Raw genomic sequence first — 20,394 nt, 5'->3', positions numbered from 1 at the left:
GATTCTATCCTTCAACTGCCTGGCTGTGTGGTCTAAGCTAGGGTGTGTTTTTGTCTGCTCTGCCCATGGCCCAGCTTGCTGGAGACCAGTGCAAAGCAAGGCCCCACCCACGCAGTTACTCTGACCCAGTGATCCTAGAGACAACTGCTCCAGGGTGTCTAAGGCTCTACGTATTTACAGGGGCAGATTGCCTCATCTTTCTTCCACAGAGAAACCCACTCGGCAGGGTTTGACCTGGTGGGTCCAAGTCTGTGGGAGGGCCACGTGAGGCACATGAATGGAGGAGGAGGAGATCATGAGTCTTGTCATCTAAGAGCCAGGATGAGTCATATCCCTATAAGCCTCTGACAACTGAGAAAAGGTGGTAGTTGGGCCTCCTGCAGACATCAAAGTAGGGGCTGTGAGGTCAAGGGTCCAGGTCTCTTTACTTCTCCAGAGAGGGGTGAACCTGAGTGGTTCTGACAAAGCTTGCTTTAATTGCACTTCATACAAAACCGACCACAGTGTGTGTACAAAGACAAAGATGCTCAGCAGAGCAGGGGCCTATCCCCCCTGGGAACATTCTTTGCCCGCTCTGATCCTGGAGGAAGCATTCTCCACTAAGCCAGAACCGATTTCTGCCCTTCTGAGGTCCAGTGCAGGTGACGAGGGCGGTGTCCTGGATGGCAGTGGGAGCACCGTGTGGCTGGGCCGCTGCTGGTGGCTGGAGTCTGCCAGCCAAGAGGTGCTTTGGTTTGCTATCCTCAGGACATGGCTCTCCCAGGTCCTGGCACACAGGTACTGGGTGGCAGGGAGACAGAGAGCCGTGGGCATGGGGAGGGCAGAACGTGGGTAACGTGATTCTGATGGAACAGCTGTAAAGAGCTGGTGGGCCAGGGGCTCCCCGGGGTCATTCCTGCCCACGTCTCTTCCTGCCCCTAGGTCGCCGGCACTGCCTGCCCAGCTGCTCCTTTCTGGCAGCGCTGGTGGTGAAGGTGACACACTGGGCATCCAGGAAGTCCAGGAGCCGGCCTGCAGCCATGTGGATGCCATGTCCACGCAGTTCTGTGCGCAGCTCCGCCAGCTCCAGAGGCTGGTACAGCAGGACCCTGCGGTACAGTGCTGGCTGTGAACGAATGAAGCGCCACACTGCTGCTTCTGTGTCGGCCACTTTGGCTGCTGCCTGTGAGCTGGTGACTCCCTCCTCACCATTGTCGCCTTCAGACTCAAGGGCTGCCCCGAACTCAAACTCCTGGCAGGAAGAGCTGGGAAGGACCATAACAAAGGAGTGTGAACCTTGCTGGGACCAGGACCCCGGAGGACACCCCGGGCCTGCTACCTCCTGGGCAGCCTACAGCTTGGCTCAGAGGTTCTGGCCACACCAGCAAAAGCAGTTTCTGAGCTGATTTCCTGGGTGACAGGCTGGCAGGCTCCTCAGAGGGAGTGCTGGGGACTACCTGCCCACATTTCCTGCAGTTTCAAGCCAAGACTACCAGAGCTCTATGCCTCACTGACCCAGTGCACAGCCCATCTCTCCCACCCAGTTACCTCTGGGAACCAACGGAGCCATCATTGCTGTCCATGGAGGTGACCGCAGACTCCTGGGAAGCTGGGAGCCAGTTGTCCCCATCAGAGCACGCAGGCCCCTCCGTGGGTGGTGACATGTGCTGTGGTTGGGGGCTGGCCTCTGGCTGTCTCCTTTTACACCGGGGACTCTTGACCCCCTTCATCCCAGTGGGTTCTTTGTGCCTTTGGTGACTGGGGCCAGCAGTGGCCTGTGCTGGGGGCTGGCCACCTGCTCTTGAAGTCCGGATGTCCAGGGTAGTGTGGGCTGGGGGTACCTGTGAGGAAAGGATTTCGTCCTCCGAGTCCGAGTCCAGGGTCTGGTGAGTGTACTGGAATATCTCCTTCAGCTTCAGGACCATCTGGCGCTTGGGCAGTGGGCGGACTCCAAACCTGAATGGGGAATAGGGAGGCAGGTGGACGTCAGGAGGTTGTCAGGACTCCAGCACACGTGGTCAGCACCCTCCACACCAGCTATGAAGTTCATCAGAGCAACGACTCCCAGTGAGTCCATGAATGGTTTTTCCCTGCCCATGGCACTGGTGCATTCTGATTCAGTGACCCTCCCTCAGGTGTCCGAGGCTGTAAAGTCTACCTGTCGTTCTTCTGTGGAGCTGCTGACCTGTAGTTAGCAGCACAGCACTTAACATTGCATCACTGCAAGTAGTTCCTAACGAACAGCCTGGTGCTGAGGAACCTTCCCAAGTGTGGTTTTCATGAGCATACAAGGTCTGTGTCTCACCTACATGCCAACTGAGCCTACTGTGAGGAATATTTTAGGAAGGGGCTCTCCCCCAGCATTCAGAGTAATGGCGTCAGCCTGAAGAGGCCCATGTGGCTCCCTTGACACCAAGCTGGAGAAAACATTGACTTGGATGTGACCATTTTCTTGTGGTTTTCAAAGTCAGGCCTCCCTTCTGCCACCATGAAACAAGGGAGGCTGCTTTCTGGGTTGTCACCTCAAAAGTCTCTGTCTGTGAGCTCTTCAGCCCATATCTCCTCAGAAGCCATCTGCATCACCTCCCTCCTGGACACCAGGCTGGGCAGTCATGGCTACCAGGAGAAGCAGGCAGCATCTGACCATGAAGACCCCTGAACAGGATCCTCCTCCTCCTGGTTCAGTGAGTCATGTGCGACTCAGAAGAAGCAGCCTTTCCAGAATTGCACTAACCGATCCAGCTCTTTCTTCAGTACTGGAGTCTCCAGGATGGAATATCGTGGCATCGGGGTGATGGGCACTTTCGGGGGCAAGTTCTTCTTCTGATAAACGCCTTCTGGGTAGGAAAAAACCACAGGGTTCAGCATCAGGGGCCTGGATTTTCCTCTCTGACACCTACCAGGCTGCCAAGAACAATGCTGTTCTGGAAGAGCACTGGCTGCTATCCTGCCCTGTGGACAGGAACATGTATCTCGCCCTCCACCCCGCCTCACTCCCAGGTTCTAGAATCATCTGAGGGATTCCAGGTGCTCTATGTGCTTCACAGGTACCATGTTTGTAGACTGAAGGCTCATGAGATGACACATCTTCACATGCACAGACCACAAGGTGACCTCTCCCTCACAGCCAGTGATGGACTCTGATGCCAATTTTTTTTTTGCCGGCAGCTTAGCCTTAGAGCCAGTGGTGGACTCCAGTGCCAATCTTTTTGCTAGCAATGAGCACCAAATCATTGTGCCACCAGGGCTCTTGTCACATTCACTATTATTAGATGACTATTATTGGGGAAAAGTGGGGAGACTGCAAGTGCTGGAGAGGGGATGAAGTCTAGAACTCACTGCTGGAGATAGGATAAAATTATGAGCCCTCACAACTTTAAACACAGAAATACCATATGGCTTAGCAATTTCACTCATAGGCAGAAGAACCGAAGACAGGTCTTTAGGTGCCCAAAGTGGGCTCTGATACATAGGGATCCCATGCACAACATAATGGAACCCTGACTGTCCCGTATCATCCGGTCTCTGCTCTGCTTACACCCTCGGTGGCAGCCAGTGTCAGTCCATCTCATTAACAAGCAGAACTTCCTTTTGGTGCCCCTCTACTTTACCAAGCATGATATTCTTCTCCTAGTCCCTTCTGACAACATGTCTAAAGTATGTGAGACCAGTTCTCACCATCCTCATTTCTAATGAACACTCTGGCTACACTTCCTGCAGGACAAACATCCCTGTAAAACTTGCTTTTATGCCTAGATTATTTGTAACAACTAAAAAGCAGACACATCCAAGTATCCAGCAGCAAGTGACTGGATGAACAAAATGTGGGTTCTCCACACAGTGAAGTATAATGCAGTAATAAAAAGCTCTGATGTAGGCTACAAAGTGGATGAACTTCAAAAGTATTACATCATGTGAAAGCAGACAGGAACAAAAGACCTCAGATTACAGGATTCTAATATTGTGAAATGCCTAAAAGAATCAAAGTTATAGTAACGGAAAATTACTTCCCATGTTTTTCATGTCCAACACTCAAGGAACACAAAGCTGACTGACATGCGAGGCATTGTGTGGCTTGCAAAAAATGGTTACATGTGAATTACCTGCATAAAAATAAGGTAGTGGTTTCCAGAGGTTGGGGTGGGGGAGATGATGGGTGACTATGTCACAAAGTATCTAAGGAGGTAAGTACGTTATGAAATTAGATAGTAATGGCCTCATAGCACTGTGGATATTGTAAACACGCATATATACTTTAAAGGGGTAAATTAAATGGTAGGTGGATTACATCTCAAAGCTTTTACGAACTTTGCTGGTGAAGTACATAGGGAGTTTTGCTGGCAGTTCAAACCCATCAGTGGCTCCTCAGGAGAAAGATGGGCAGTCTCCTCCCATGCGATTTACAGCCTCAGAAAACCTACTGGAGGGTCAGCTACGAAAGCTATTATCTTAGAAAAAAACAATTATTACTATTTTAAGGACAAGCGGATGGCTTAGGAATTGGTCCTTTTAACTTTTTATTGTGATCTGAGGAAAATTTACAGATCAAAATGGTTTTCATTCACAACTCATACATGTTTTGTTTTATAACATTAACTACAATACCTATTGCATTCTTCCCACTTTTGCCCTGTGAACTCTCCTTTCCAGTTATCCTTCTATCCTACTCGTTCCTTCTGAGCTTTCACCTTGGGCTTGATGTTGCCCTTCTGATCTAGTGTGGGAATGTGTTCTTCCCTGGTGGGCCTAAATATTTTTAGAGTCATGGAGCCCTGTGAAACTCTCTTTGAGAAGTAATAGCTATTTACTGAAAAATGATCCAAATTTTTGGTTGAGTTTATCATGCCCTTGAGGCCCACTGATCTAAAGTTACCACTTTAGTTCTCAGAGCATCACCTGGAAACTGGTTAGAAATGCAAATTTCCTATCTGCTCAGATGCACTGAACCAATAACTCGGGGCAGGGAGGGTGGTGCCCGCTATGTGTGTAAGAAAGCTTCAAGATGATTTGACACTTCAGGCGGAGAGGTGCTGGCCCCTGAAGTCCCATCAGTCTAGGACTTAAGGAGGAAGTGAAACTCCAGATGCTCTTCTCCTGAGGAACAGTTTCCTTTTGATCTTACCACTCAGCAGCCTCCATTCACTCAGGCCTGCCCTGCCTGAAAGCAGCATCTAGAGGCTTCAGAGCAGGACTGGAAGCCTGAGCAGCTCAGACAGCAGGTCCAGAGGCCTGAGCAGGACCCACAGGTCTAAGGGCAGCACCTCGCTGTTGAGACCTGCCAGGCTTCTCCTCAGTGTCAGAAACAAAACATCCACACAGTTGGTCGGGCTTCCTCCGCTCCTGACCCTCACTCTGGGTCTGTTCTGACAGAGAACAGGTCATGGCCCACATTCCCTTTATCTTTTTTCCTAAATTGAGGTAAAATTCACTTAATATTAAATGAGCCACTTTCAGGTTCACAGTTCTGCTGCACTTAGTACCTTCACAATGTAATGCAGCCAGCACTTCAGTCTAGTTCTGGAACATTATCACTACCCTAAAAGGAAACCCTGTATTCATCAACTGTCACTCCCCAACCCTCCCTGGCAATACTAATCTCTACAAATATGCACGTTCTGGATATTTCCTAGTGATGCAACTCTACGACTATAAGTGATACAACTAAACTATGCAGGGTCTGACGGTGCTGAAGCCTTCTTTCTCTGTAGGATATCCATGGTCAATATCTAAGTAGAGTCAAGAAATAAAATGATGCACTGCGCTGGGCAAATCTGCTGTCAACCTCTTGAAAAGTGCTAAATAGAAAGGGTGTCACCTTAAAGACTAAGTTGTGCCTGACCCAAGCCATGGTCTTTTCATATGCATACGCAAATTAGACAGGGAATAAGGAAAACAGAAAAAGAACTAATGTCTTTCAATTGTGATACTGGTGGAAAACACTGAATATACCACAGACTGGCAAAAGACCAAACACATGTCTATGGGAAAAAGTGTATCCACGGTACTCCTTGAAAGCAAATATGTATGATGACTTCATCTCATGCACTTTGGGCAAGTTACCAGATGGGGCCAATTTGTGGAGAAGGACATCATCCAGGGAATAGAGGGTCAGAGAAAGAGAGGAGATCTCAATGAGATGGACTTTGTCAGTCGGTGGATGGTGGCAGAGATTGTGAGGGTGGGTCCAGAACCCCACAGGGTTTCATGCTGCTGTACACGGACGGGGTCGCTAGAAGCTAGGAGTGACGTAACAGCCATATTCTCCTGTGTGGATAGCCTTCACTGTGTTTATCCATCCATCCACTGATGGGCAGGCACTGGGTCTTTTCCATCTTTTAGCTGCTGTGAACTTTGTATTGCAACTGTATGGACGAATCTAATTTTTCTGATTGTCCATACAGGGGAGCAGACAGGTTAGGTCACATGGTGATTCCATATTTAGCTTTTCCAGGAATCAAACCTGACCAGTTTTAGGGTACACTCAGGTTTTGGGGGCAGGGTCTGGGCCTCTCCCAGAGGTTCTGACCATGTTCTGGGGTGGGCTCCACAGACTGGGCCAGATGGAGGTGCCTGGTGACCTTATGTCACATGGTTTTAGGAAACACTGGCTCTCGCTGCACTTTCATGCATACCTCTAGGCCACCAGCCTTGAAGCCCTCCACATTCAGGTCTGACCTCTGGTCCCTCAGTGCAGACCCCACCCCCATTTGAATCACTGGGGGTCTCACAGCCGCCTGGCTTCCCAGCTTGGTGGGTGCTCAGTCATTCTATCCCTTATGTGTATTACTGGGGGTCTCAGAGTTACCTAGTTGCTCTTCCTACTTCAGTACTCACTGAAGGTCTCAGAGCTGCCTGGATCAGTCAGTGCTCAGTCCTCTCATCATTCCTGCCCCGTTTGTATCACTGGGGGTCTCACACTAGCTTGGCCGCCTGGCTCAGTCAGCACTCAGTCCTGTTCACCCTCCCGGTCCCCATTTGTCCTCACTGGGGGTCTCACACAGACCTGGCTGCCCAGCTCAGTCAACACTCAGTCCTCCACCACCCTCCCAGTTCCCATTTGTACTCACTTGGGGTCTCGCAGCTGCCTGGCTGCCTAGCTCGCTTAATGCCGAGTCTCTGGGCCAGAGGAGGGACCTCGAGCGACTTGTCTTCTCCATCCCAGTCATCCCACAGGGCCGAGTTCAGCAAGCTCAGCCTACTGCTCCTTGGGGAGCCAGCTCGGGGGGACTGCTCCTGGGACTCCCTGTGGTCAGGACAGCTCCCTCGGATGGGGGTGGTGGCCAAGAGGCCTGAGGAACCACAGGCTGGGCTGTCTGTGGCCTCCCTGGCCCTGTTGCTAGGGCTGCTGGTACTCAGGGGACCAGTTCGCTCAAGGTTTAGGTGGTCGATGGGAATGGGCGAGAGGGGCTCAATACTCCAACAGCACTCATCCACAGGGATGGAGGGCTCCCCAGATGGCAAAGGGCTGCTGTCTGCCTGGTGAGGGGCCACCCCCAGCTCATCATCACTGTCCTCAACTTCTACCACATCCTCAGCAGTGGCCAGAGTCAGCTGGCGAGGACAGGGAGCCCCAGGAGAGGAGTCTTGCCCCTGCCTGGGCTGTGGAGTGGACAGGGTCCTGGAGGCCCACCTCTCTCCCCCTGAGCTCCATGGGGAAGTGGGCAGCAGGAGTGGGGGTGCTGTCTGGGGTACGATGACCGGCAATATGTTGGTGACTCCACTGGCCTCCTCATGTTCTGACACGACTCTGGGTTCCAAGTGGCTACTTTTGTGCATCAGAGGCCTAGAGGTCCGGCCCTGGGATGAGCCATGGTGGCTTCTGCTGGCCAGTGGGGTTGCAGGCACCAGCCATGATGTGTCTGTGGTGTTTTCCTGCTCAGGGCTACTTGGTCCATCACAGAACAGCCGGAGCTGCCTTTTGCTACGCGGAGAGCTCAGGCACTCCAACAGCCTGCCTTGTGTCTGGCTCAGTGGGGTGGGAGAAATTTCCAGATCTGCATCAATGTCAATGACAGAGAACAGCTCCACGGACCGGGGGCTGGCTTCTAGCACTTGACTTTCCTTGGCAGGAGTGTCAGGAGGGGGCTTCACTCGGGACTGTTGTAGCTCCAGCTCTTCATCTGAATCCAGTAAGAGGATGACCTCATCATCCCTCCTCGAGATGGGTAGAGAGGGAGGTGGTCCAGGGTACAAGTGGCCAGAGTCTGGCTGGGTGAGGTCGATGGACAGGGACTTTTCTGGGGACACAGGGACCCTATTACTCCTGCATGCCCATGTGGAGCCAACTTCTTTGCCCTCCTGGTGGCCTGGGTCTGTGAGCAGTGTGGGGACACCAATGTCCTTCCTCCACCTGGACGGCAAGTCTGGGGACAGTGAGTCCTGGCAGACTGCCCTGAAAGTGGCACTGCACGAGTGGGGTGTTGACAGGGGTCTGTCATCTGTGTGGAAAGGATGTGGGCAGGACCAGGAGGGACTCCCTCGCTGAGGGGAATGTGCCATGGTGGGGCCTGGTCGCCTGGGGGAGGTCTCCTCTACCACCTTCTTCTGCTCCTTTTGGCCATCTGTTATCCGGTGGGGCTCACTATATTCTTGGGGTGATGAGAAAAGCTGTTTGTGACCATCAATGGGGCACGGAAGGCAACCTATCCTCCTCTGTGCCCAGGACTCATCAGTGGGGCTCACAAAGCTGGAATGGTTTGGAATTTTCCTTGTAGCCACCTCACTGTGGGGACACTGGCCCTGGGGGGACAGGGAACCAGGCTGCCCCACACTGGTCCATCTGGTTGGGGCCTCCTCACTCCTTTGCCCATTTCCTATAGTTTCCAGGGATGTGTGGACCAGGACACTTGCTCTGACACACCCAGGAGCTAGACAGTCCTCCCTGGGCTGTTCAGTAGCTGTGGCCCCCTTAGTCAGTTTTTCCTCCTGGAGGAGCTTCCTCTGAGTAGCAGCGAACTCGTAGATCTCTTCCATTTCATCATCGTCCACTTGTTCTCTGTCCTCCCTGTGGCCCTCAGCTCTCAGGGGGGTCTCTACCTCCCCTTCATCTGCCCACACAGTCCGCAGCAGCTCTTGGAAGCTGTCAGCTCTGCTATCATAGTGCTCCTCTTCCTCCTCCTCCGTGTCCAGCTTGAGCAGAGCCTGGTCACACAGATGGACGAGTGCGTTCACACCAAACCTGCAACACATCACAGGCTGTGGTGCTGCTCTCCCCATGCCACTGGCTCGTGTGCTTTCCAGTGCCATGGGCTTGATTCTGAGAACTGGCTCAAATTTGCCAGGCCTATCTTCCAGGATGCATGTGTGTGGTGTGTGTGTGTGTGTGGGGGGGGGTACGGAGGGAGGTTTAAACCATCAACTTTTGGCTACTCTGCACCACCCAGGGATTCATTAGCCCACTAGTTCTGGTTAGTTAATTTTAATGACTGTGAAGTTGACAGGTAGTTGAGCTGACCTGAGGGCGAGGGAGCGCAGGTCAGGGGTCAGACGGGAGTTCAGGCTGGCATCCGCAGTGTAGAGATAATGCAGGAAGGCGTGAACCACCTGTGTGCTAACGTCACTCAGCAGGACACGCTGGACCCTCATGTCTCCATCTTCCACCGCAAAGAAGCCTTCACTGTTTACCTGAAGAAGTAAAAACAACAAGGCTTGCTGACTACGCGGGCATGACGTGGAATCAACACTTCGCTCAGCTGTCCACTGCTCTAACCAGTCTGTGATGTCTTGTTTCTTAAGTCTTCTTAGCAGGCACAGACAGAGGACTTCCATCCATTAGGCTTCAGTTCCATCTATTAGGCCACAGTCACTGCCGATGAGTCCACGCCAACATGCAGTGACCACGCAGACAGGGCAGAACTGCCCTGGAGGGTCTCCAAAGCTTTGATCTTTTCTGTAATTTCATTTTTCTCACATGGAGCAGCTGCGGGGTTTGAGCCACCAACATTTGGGTCAGTGGCCCATTGCCTAATAGGCTAGGCCATGGCATTTCTGTTTTTAACACTGAGCAAGAATGAGTGTTCAAGAGGCCAGGGAGCTCTGGTGGCATAATGGGTGCTGTGTTGCACTGCTTACTGAAAGGTCAGTAGTTTTAATCCACAGCCATTCTGCAGGAGAACTATATGCCTTCTCCTCCCATAAACATTCACAGCCTCAAAACCCTGAGGGAGCCTTACCAGGTGACAGAGTCAATTCAAGGGCCATGGGTTTAAGTGTAGCTCAAAAACCAGTTTGCGTCCTCTCAAGAGATAGCAGAGGCTCTAGAACTCGCTGAAATGAAAATGAATTTTCTGGATTCTTGTGTGGCATGACACACAAGTCAAAGCACATCAGAAGAGTCAGAGCTGATGCCTTTAAACTTGTTCTTAGCACCTCAACTTGAAGAGTGTGGTGATAAGAAAGAAATTCTGGGAAGACCAGATTTTCACTCAACTGAAAGGCAATCCTGAGGTTTGCCCTTCACACAACTTCCTACCCTCAAACCTGCCTTTCTCTCTTCCCCATGGATGGCCTAACCACTAGGGCATTGGAGTGGAGGCCTTTGGGGCAGGGGGAGAGATGAGGGAGGGAAGGAGAGAAGAAGGGGCCAAAGGGCAGAGAGCAGGAAGAGGAACCCCAGTGAGAGGTTCAAGGGAAGGAGGATGAAAGGCTGAGAGCAGGAAGAGGAACCCCAGTGAAAGGGGCATGGGGAAGGAGGGTGAAGGGTAGAGAGCAGGACTCACGTGCTGGATGAGAAGCGGACACCGCGCATAAAGCACAAATTTATGGGCATAAAGCACCTCCCCGCTGTCCACTTGGAACTGGACATCACTCAGGTGAGGATTATTGACCATGGCACCGAAATCGGAGACCAGCAGGCCAAGGGAGACCTGGAAAGGAGACAGCAAGGGTGGTCAGGTTGCACACCCACCCACTTCTTGCCCACGCCTTATTCACACATGTACAGGGGTGAGAGAATCAGCACACATCAGCTGGATTCCACCTCTGGGGACCCTGAGGCCCAACAGTCAGGGACAGAACAAGAGACTCTTTCTCAAGCTCTCTCGTTAAGCAGCTGGTCCATGGTGGGGCCAGTGGTAGAGGTGGAAAAGCCTAACAATGCTGGGAAGGCTGTGGTGGCAGCAGGACCCACTCCAGAGTCAGGTCAATCTCATCAATACCCACAGCTGCTGACTCAGACCCATCGTGACCCTGCAGGACAGAGCACAGCTGTCCCGGAGTCTACATGGCTGCAAATTTTGTTTCATTATGATTTCTTTTTTAAAAAAAATAATTATTTTAATCTATGAATATAATTTTAAAAGCCTTGTTATAGTTAATATTTAATTTTGTTACTCAAAATCAAATATTCTTTTTCATTATTATTTCTTTTCTTTTTTTATCTGAGTCAAAGTCCGGGGCTGTACATATGTCCGCATTATAGGGGTTAACTGCCAACATGCCCAATAGCCATCCATGCTGTAACTAGTCTTCCTCAACCAACAGGTTCTTTGAGTGCATCAGAAACAAGGCTTCGTACATGCTGCACAGCAACTGTTGCTCATGTTTCATGCCAAGCATAAAACAACAGGACCTGGTGCATTGTAGTTAAGGTTGCTAATCACAAGGCTGATGGTTCGAGCCCACTAGCCACTCCATGGAAAAATATATGACAACTTCTAGGAGTCAGACTCAACTTGATGGCAATGGGTTTGGAGTTTTGTTTTTCAGAAAACAAACACCTGTAGAAACTGTCAGGAAGGAGGATTGTGGCAGGGCTCTGGGGAGAGCACACATTTCTGTGGGTAGCCGGTCACCTCTGAGGGAGGAGGCTAAGCTGCTTGTTTCTTGTTCTGGTCAAAGCTGTGGCAAGTCTTGGTTGCTATGCAATGCCTACATGACCTTCGTTTCTAGTGGTAATTCCTGAAACATTCTGACCCAGTTTGAAGGATGTTCCAGCAGGGGTCAGGGACTGCTGGAGACACAAGCTGCAGCTTTGTCTTCCTCATGTCTGTCCAGTGGTGTCACCAGCATTGGCATCAGGGCTTTAGTTACTACAAATATCCTAGTATTCTCAGGAAAACTCCATGAGCTGGCAACACAGACATCTGGACTGGCAGATGTGGCCTGGGAACCCTGGGGCTTGGAGGATCTAGAATGGACAGTGTGAGGCAGACGACACAGCAAGGTGACTTCCTAGGGAATCTGGCCTGTCCTGACTCCAGGCCAAAGCCTGCTCTTAGACTGGTGATCTGAATGAACCCACGACTTGGAGGCTCCCCAGGGGCTCCCTTGGGGCTCCCATGCTATAAGGTGGGTGATGAAAAGTGTGAGGGCCCAGAGGATGATAGCGAGCTGACCTTTCCTAACATCAGGGACCCCCTCGCTAACCTTTCCTAACATCAGGGACCCCCTCAGCAGAGCCAAATCTATGGCATGGCTGCATCCTTACCGAGGCGCCACTGTCCTCAAGGTGCTCCTCCTTGGGTGGCAGAACAAACCCCGACAAAGGGAAGCTGCTGGGCACCAGATCTGTGATGGGAGAGGGAGCTGCAGGTCAGAGGATCACCATCTTTTGGGGCCAGGAAGGAGGTGGCATTTATGCAACAACAACTCATTGGAAAAGAGTAACTCAGACAATATCCGCCCAACCACCTTCCAATCACTCACACTGACCCTGGCTGAAGCTTGAAGGGAAATTGACACGTCTGCCTAATTCCCACTGCCCTAGAGCATTCAGAGACAACATTCTTCCTGTGGTGCCAAGATGAAGCCTCAAATTCAATTCCAAGCTGCTCTCACAGAAACAAAGGACCATGAGGATGGTAGGTGTCCCTCAAGTGTCTCACCTGCTTCCTTGCCCCAGCTTGCCAGGCCCCTAGTGCTGGGCCCCAACCCCTCTCGGGCCAGGTCCACAAGGTCCTGTAGGGCCTGGCGCTCCCTTTGGCTGGAAGAAGGCAGTTCCTTCCTGGGGCTGGGCTCTGCCTGGTGCCCTCTGGGACAGCAGTCCTTGTGTGAGGGACTGTGGTGGATAGGGGGTACACACACACCCGACACTAGCTGGTCAAGTGGCATTAAAGACGATGTCGGCTCCTTTGTGGGACCCTGGAACAGAGACAACATAATAGCCATGCCGTCAGCAATGTGAATAGTGCAGAAGGACCCGGCCTGAGGAAAGACACTCGAAAGTTGGAAGATGAGGGGCGTGACCAGTGGTGGGCAGCTGCAATACAGGGAACTTCGCTGCCAGGGCCAGGCCCAGCCTGTGGCCCCAAGTGTAAAGAAATGTTTATGTCAAAGAGCCTCGGTGAGACAGGGAAGGTCCCTCCCGAGGAGTTGATAGTTGCTTCCAAGTCAACCCTTCTTCCCAGGGCCCCCGTGTTTTAGAGAAGAGTGCTCCATGGGATTTCTACTGGCTGAGTTTTTCGTAAATTAATGGCCAGGCCTGGGTGAACATGTGGCCTTTGTCGCCAAGTGCGTGAACCGTCTGCACTGGCTTCAAACTCCTCCCAACAATCTGGATGGCTTTGGACAGAATGCAGACCCTAGGGCCCCATCACAGAGAACAGGGTTCAGGGGCAGGGCCCAGCATTTTGCATGCTCCACAGCTTCTCTGGGAACATGCTGTTGAGAACCACAGGTCGTCCATTCTGAACTAGGAATAGCTGTAAAGGACTTCCATTCTGTCCTCTTCCTGACCCTCTCCAGAGCCTCACCTGGGCAAGTTGCTGAGGCAAAAGGATTGGCACCAGGCTTGCCGTGTAGAAGGCCTCTGGGGCCCAGCTTCCAAACAGGGTGCTGCCCTCCCACAGACATTTCTGTCTCCCCTCAGGCACCAACTCCTTCTTGAGGATCCGGCTTGAGGGCAGTGGTGGCGTGCTGGAGAACTCTACTTCCTCAGCTAAGAGTATAGCCACGTGATCCTCTGTCTGTCGCCACGTGGCCTCGGTGTCCTGGACTAACAGTGGGGGCAGAGAAGCAGGTAGTTTCTTCTTGCGACTCTTCTTCTCTAGAGACAGACAGAAACAGAATGGGTGAGTGATGGGAGTTGGTCCACTTATCCAGAACCTGAGGTGGTCAGCTCTGTGCAGACCCGAGTGTGAGGAATCCCCGGAGTCACTGTGGGCTCAGGGCCACTGCTTCCAGCCTCCTGCACTGGCACCCAAACCCCCCAGTGCTCCTGGCCCCAATTCCGGGCCCCTGGACCTCCTCCTGGGCCTGTTCTTGGTTACCTGTACTTGCTCCCAGTTTTATCCTCTCAGAAAAAGCACTCTCCAGTTTGAGGGTCGGCACAGTGCCACACTGCTCCACTTCTGAGTGGGACAGAGCCATGGCCACCAGCATGTCCTCCGAAAGCGCCTCAGGCTGGATGACCTTCTGCCTTTTCTGGGTCTCCTTCTTGGTGGGGGCTCCTTTCCGTTTTGGAGTCCCAACCTGATGGCTGATGCTTTAGAGGCAGACAAAGAGGAGTTAGTAAGGGCCAGAGGGCATTGTACCTGAGGCCTGTCCACACTTAAAAAGAGTGGGACCTGTTCTCCTCAGTAGGTCCTGAGTGGGAGCTAAATGTTCTTTTCAGGGGAGACCTGGGGAGGGGGATAAATGTTCTCTTCACTGGGGCACAGGAAGGAGGCTAAATGTTCTCCCAAATGGAGGCCTGAGAAGCTACATGTTCTCTACAGCGGGCATAAGGAGGAGGCTAACTGTTCTCTTAGTGCAGACGAGGAAGGAGCTAAATGTTCTCCTAATTGGAGATCTGAGGGCTTAAATGTCCTCTTCAGCAGGGGATCAGCAGGAAGCTAGGTGCTGCTGAGTTGACCATGACTCTTAGGGACCCTACGAACAACATATGGGAATGTTGCCTTAACCTGTACCACCCTCCCCATCTCCTCCTTGGTGCTCAATGTTCTCAGTGGGTCTGAGAAGATGGCTAACCATTTTTCTCAGTGGGGGACAAGCCACTCCAAGGTCTCGCTATATTTATTCTATTGCTTTAGATGAGCCCAGATGACATTACCAAGTTCAGCCCAGTCATGGGTCAGCACTGATGACTGGGCATGGAAAGATCTGGGTCCTCCTGGTGGGCATACCCCCCAGCATTGCCAAATCCTTCCAGTGGAGTCCAGACAGAGAGTTTCGTGTCACTCCCTAGATCCTGACCAGCTTCTGACTTGACTTCAGATATCCCCCAGGCACACCTGTCTGCACCTCCTCCTCTAGGGGCCTCAGGTCTGAAGTGAAGGCCTTCCAGTTTGACCATCAGCCTGATCAGCTGACTCAGGAGAAGGTACAGCACCCGAGGCCACCTAGATCACCTGGAGAAGCCCCACATGTCTGGGCACAAAATAGGATGGAAAAACTGAGAAAAGAAGTTTGAAAACAAACCTCCGAAGTTCTAAGTGAGTTCCCATTCAGCTCCAGCTTCTGGAGAAGCTGTATGACAGGCTCAGCCTTCAGGAGGGGAGAGACCTAGCCCCACAGCCTCACGTGCTGCACATGGCGCTGCCACGATGCCCCTCCAGGCCCCACTGGCAGGGCCTCAGCTGACCAGGCCACAGCTGACGTGCCCAGTGCATGGGAAGTTCATGGGTACATGGGATGCTCTGTTAAGTATGGTCAGTGGGAACCCCAACCCCACAGGGACCCAGACATCACAGGTTTGGTTGGAGAAAGCCCTGAAAAGGGCAGCTCCTTGCTGCAGCTTTCAACTCTGACAATCTTCTAGAAGGATGCCCCACGGTGTGCTTCACCTCTTGGAGTTATTAAAAAGCCAGACAGACACAGCTGAGGCATGTCCACCAAGATTTCAAGTTCTCCAACACGTTCACTAGAGGAGCCTGCTGGCACAGCAGTTAAGTGCATGGTTGCTAACTGAAACACTCCCTAGAAGAAAGACCAGGTGACTTGCTACCTCCAGGACAGCAGTCTGGACCCTTTGGGGTAGCTCTGGTCCCTAACCTGGGGTCACTGTAAAGGCACAGACCAAAAAACCAGACCAGCCTACTGCTGTGGATTCAAACTCAGTTGCCACACTCCCGGGTAGAGCAGAGCATTCCATGGACTTCCAAGAGTAGCCTTCAGGTGCACAAACTGTCACAACTTGCTCCTGTGGCGCTGCTGGCTTGGTAGGTAACAGATGAGCTTTAATCAGTGTGCCACCAGACCACCTTAAAATCTAAGCAAACCAAAAAACCTGCTGCTACTGACTCATTCTGATCTGTAGTCACCCTACAAAGATGTAAACTTTACAGGGAGGAGTTCCTGTGGTGTGATCCACAGGGAGGTACTCTATTTACCCCAGAGCTGAGCCACTGCAGTGGTCCCAACCCACCAGAGGCTCTGTGGGAGAAAGGGGGAATCTCCTCCGGTGTGATTTATTGCCTCAGAAATTCAACAGAGGCCCCATTAGGAGCTGCTCCGGTGCTACAGCAGTGAGTTAAGGTGAATCTTTGAGAGAGCAAACGGTAACATCTTTCTCCACAGAAAGCTGATGGGTTAAGACCACTTTAGTTGGCAGCTGGATGCTTTAAGCACTGCACAACCAGGGAGCCCTTAAGCTGTCCAATAAACCAACCAAACCCACTGGCACCGAGTTGATTCCAGTGCACAGAGGCCCTTGTGGCATTTCTGACTGGATTCTTCACTGGAGGAATGGCCCATTTTTCTTCCCTGGTGGACCTGAACTGCCACGGTTCTGGTTCGCAGTGTGACACACAGAACACTATGTCACTAGGGCTCTTTTGGAAGATGTAAGCAAGCCTGTGTTCAGTTAATTATGGTTCACCCCTACAGCACCTAACAAGTATTCAGGGGCTAAAATACAGATGAGCATGCTGGCTGTGAATCTCAGGCACCCTGAGGCTGTGTGAATTCTGCCACAGGGACATACCGTACATCAAGCCAGCTGCCCTTCTGCTCTGACAGCTGTGGTTCGCACCACTTTATTGGGGTCTATTTTAATACATTTGCAAATATTGTTAAAAATAGGATTCCATGGTTCTGTCACACCACCTCTTTGAACAATGCTAAATTATCTTCTACTGCATTTGCTGAGTGCTACTGAGTTGGTTCCAACTCCCAGTGACCATGCAGGATGCTGCTCAGATGGTATTTCAGGTGGAAATCTTTACTAGTGGACTGCCAGAGCCTTTCTCCACAGAGCTGCCGGGGAGTCCAGCAGACAACTTTTCTACCAAGCATTTAACCACTGCACCTCCAGGATGCTTTAATCTGGTATTAAGTTTATATAAACAGGACCACACTGAGGTGGGAACCATGGAAGACAAGAAGTGACCTGTGGAGAGGAAATGAGTTACCAAATACTCAGCTGCTTACCAAATACTCAGCTGCTTCTACAGGCATCAGCTATAGGAAGACAGTACTGGGGAACTTTAAGCAAAGGTCTGGGGGCAACCATTCCAGTCCTTTCCAAAGACTAGGCTGTCCTGTCGCTGCAGAGCCTCTGGGACTTGGACATTTTCAGGGATTGTGCCTTATAGTCCCGTCAAACCTTTCATTTCCAGAAATCCTCATCTCTGTATCTCCACATTATAAAAAGAGTTTTTTTGAAAAAAACCAGAGCAAGACTCTGAGACCACAAGAACTAGGTGGTGCCTGGCTACTACTGCTGACTACTCTAAAAAGGATTCCAGACAAGGTCTTAGGTATAATGGAGGAAAATGCCAAACAAAATATAAAAATGGTCAGCCCTGAGACTGTGGTCCTCAGACATCCTTCAAACCTGGAACTGAATTCACTCCCAGGGATCACACTGTAGCCAACAATGAAGCAAAGCCAACCCCACAGTCTTCAAGTCAGTTGCAGCTCACAGAGACCCTTCACAAAGGGTTTCTAAGGCTATACATCTTTATAGGAGACTGACCATCTTTCTCTCGTGGAGTACCTGGTGATTTTCCAGCTAGTGGCCAACATACAATGCAGTACACTTGCAGAACTCCTAAGAGTCCTAAGAGATGATCAGTGACACAAGAGAGGCATATATTCTCAACCATAGGAGATCAAAAGGGCACTATCTGTCCAGGGAGGAAGCTTAGAAGACATGAAGGGACGAGTGGAAATGGGAAACAAAGGGAGGAAGTAGGAAAAGGGTTGTTAACATTTTGAGGGCTACAACCAACTTCACAATTCAAAATGAAGGAATGGAAAACCAATACTCTCTTGAACTTTCACCCAAACCACAATAAAAAAATGCTGAAACCCAAACAAAACCCCAAAACAAAATAAGTGTGGCTACTCTGTAACATGCATGGCCATGGGACTCACGTAGACACCAGAGGGCTAGGGCCTCCCTCATCCTGTGCAGTCTGCAGCCGCACTGCCTGCAGCAGAAGCCGGGGGCCCACCTCCATCTTCAGGGCACACTGCTTCAGGTGAGCACTCCTGCTCTTGGAGGTGAGGAACAGCTTCCCACAGATGGGGCACTCAGGGATCGGAGGGGCAGGGGGTTCCAGTGCCTTCTCACCCTCATCCAAGCACCTGGAAGAGAGATCACCCCATGTGTCATGTGGACCTGTCTAACATTAGCACTGACAGAGAGTGGGGTCAGCCTGCCCAGCATGGACGTCTCCTGACGAGAACACTGTTGTAAGTCAGCCTGCAGACCCTCCACTGAGGATCTGTGAGCACAGGCAGCTGAAGCACCCAAACCACCAAATTCATTGCTACTGGGTCAATGCTAACTTGGTGACTCTGTCAAGGTACAGTTTCCTTTCACAGGAAATGACTGCCTAAGTTTCTCATATGGAACAGCTGATGGATTTGAACTGTCAACCTTTTGAGTAGAGGTCCAGTACGTTAAGTACTATGCCAACAGGGCCCTTAAAGAAAGTATGGGCAGACTGGACCCCTACAGGTTAGGGCAGGGTTAGTTATTAAATAGTCCAGCAATTAATTCCATTCCTAGGTACACACCCAAGTGAAAGAAACACATGCACTCATACAAGCGTTTATGCACAAATGCTCCTAGCAGCACCTTTTACAACAGCCAAAGGGTGAAGACAACCCAAACATCCACTAACATGTGGACGGATGAACCAAATATGGTCTCTTTATACAAGAGAGAGTCATTTAGCATCATAAGGAATGGAGGATGCCTAAGGTCTCTTTCCATCCAGAGTAAAAGAATGAAGAAAAGCAGTTACATGGAAACAATCAGTGCAAAGAACCATGTGAACCCCATACCCCTAGGACACCAAGACCAGAAGGACTAGATGCAGCCCAGCTACTGCTACTTAGATTACCACAAAAGGGACCACGGTATCAAGTCCTGAAGACATTGGGAGAAAAATGTGAAACAAAACTCTAAATCATAAAAACACCAGGCTCAGGGAGCAGGAGCTCTGGTGGCCTAGTGGCAAGAAGCTGTACTGCAACCCCAGAGATACACAGTTTGAATCCACCAGATGCCCTGCTCGAGAACAATCTCCTCCTGTACCAGTCAGATCTGATTTGACAGTACACACACAAAAAGTAATAAAATTTAGAAAAAAATTATAAAAATACCAGGCTCTGACAGTGACTGGAGGAAGATCCAAAACTATGGTCCTTCGACACTCTTCAGACTGTCTGGAGGCAGACTCAACCCGGAGGTTCAACTTTGAGCCAAACAACAGACAGGACTACAAGGTGAACAGTAATTGTAGGGAAGTACTCACTCCTTAGAACAGCTCATCCTAGGATATCAAAGCGGCAATGAGTTTGCAGGGAAAAAGCTCAGAAGGTAGAAAAGAGGAGGAAAGAAGGGCAAATGAAAATGGAACAGGAAGAATGCTGCTGCTTTGTGGGAACAAGTCAAAATGAATGACTGGCTGAAAGGAAAACCAATTTGCTCTAGAAGCTTTTATTCAAATGATAATTTTAAAAAGTTTCCCCAAAAAGAGTAAGAAAAGGTGGGTTGAGGTGCCATCACTATGGTGAGGTATCGCAGGATCCCTCATCAGCTCTACCTGTTCACGTGCTGTTCTCTCCGCATTACATTCATGGCAGACAGGTTCTTCTGACAGATCTGGCAGAAAAACCACCCCTTCTCCTCCAGGTCCTCTTCACGGGTAGCCACTCGTTCCTGCCCCAGCTCCTGCTGCAGGGCTGAAGCCACTGCCGCATCACTATCTGTGGCAGGGGACCCAGGCCCACAGCCTGAGGAGAAGCCTGCGAGAATAAACACCAAAGAAGGCTTACCTGCACACGCTGCAGGGCCAGGCAGGATGTGGAAACCCAGCACCTGGACTGCTCTGCAGCCAGTAGCAGTGCCTCGCCTGGTCCCCAGCTCTGTCCACTTTATGGGGCCCTCGGAACTCACTTTTGTTAATTCTGACTTATAGAGACATTACAGGACAGAGCAGAACTGCCCCAGTGGGCTTATAAGACTGATCTCTATGTGGGCAGATGCTTCATTGTTCCCCTAGAGAGTGTGTGTGTGTGTGG

The 20,394-nt window shown here is 51.0% G+C and overlaps 1 protein-coding gene across 1 annotated transcript in view; it reads right to left on the bottom strand.

Moving 5' to 3' along the window:
• Positions 1–889: 889 nt before the first annotated feature.
• Positions 890–20,394, bottom strand: part of SLX4 (SLX4 structure-specific endonuclease subunit) — a 27,180-nt gene continuing 7,675 nt past the window's right edge. The window contains exons 6-19 of the mRNA XM_006897479.1: positions 19,917–20,106; positions 18,235–18,447; positions 15,661–15,669; positions 14,193–14,395; positions 13,671–13,963; positions 12,804–13,059; positions 12,407–12,504; positions 11,940–11,942; positions 10,698–10,844; positions 9,434–9,603; positions 7,047–9,157; positions 2,714–2,816; positions 1,528–1,935; positions 890–1,244 (exon numbers count right to left, since the gene is read on the bottom strand). Of these exons, the coding sequence (XP_006897541.1) occupies positions 890–1,244; positions 1,528–1,935; positions 2,714–2,816; positions 7,047–9,157; positions 9,434–9,603; positions 10,698–10,844; positions 11,940–11,942; positions 12,407–12,504; positions 12,804–13,059; positions 13,671–13,963; positions 14,193–14,395; positions 15,661–15,669; positions 18,235–18,447; positions 19,917–20,106 (4,559 nt within the window). The remainder of the gene's footprint in view (positions 1,245–1,527; positions 1,936–2,713; positions 2,817–7,046; positions 9,158–9,433; positions 9,604–10,697; positions 10,845–11,939; positions 11,943–12,406; positions 12,505–12,803; positions 13,060–13,670; positions 13,964–14,192; positions 14,396–15,660; positions 15,670–18,234; positions 18,448–19,916; positions 20,107–20,394) is intronic.

The sequence above is a fragment of the Elephantulus edwardii genome, unplaced genomic scaffold (assembly GCF_000299155.1).
Source record: "Elephantulus edwardii isolate Elephantulus edwardi_28Jun2011 unplaced genomic scaffold, EleEdw1.0 scaffold00209, whole genome shotgun sequence".
Classification (NCBI taxonomy): domain Eukaryota; kingdom Metazoa; phylum Chordata; class Mammalia; order Macroscelidea; family Macroscelididae; genus Elephantulus; species Elephantulus edwardii.
This window is presented reverse-complemented; position numbering and strand designations above follow the sequence as displayed.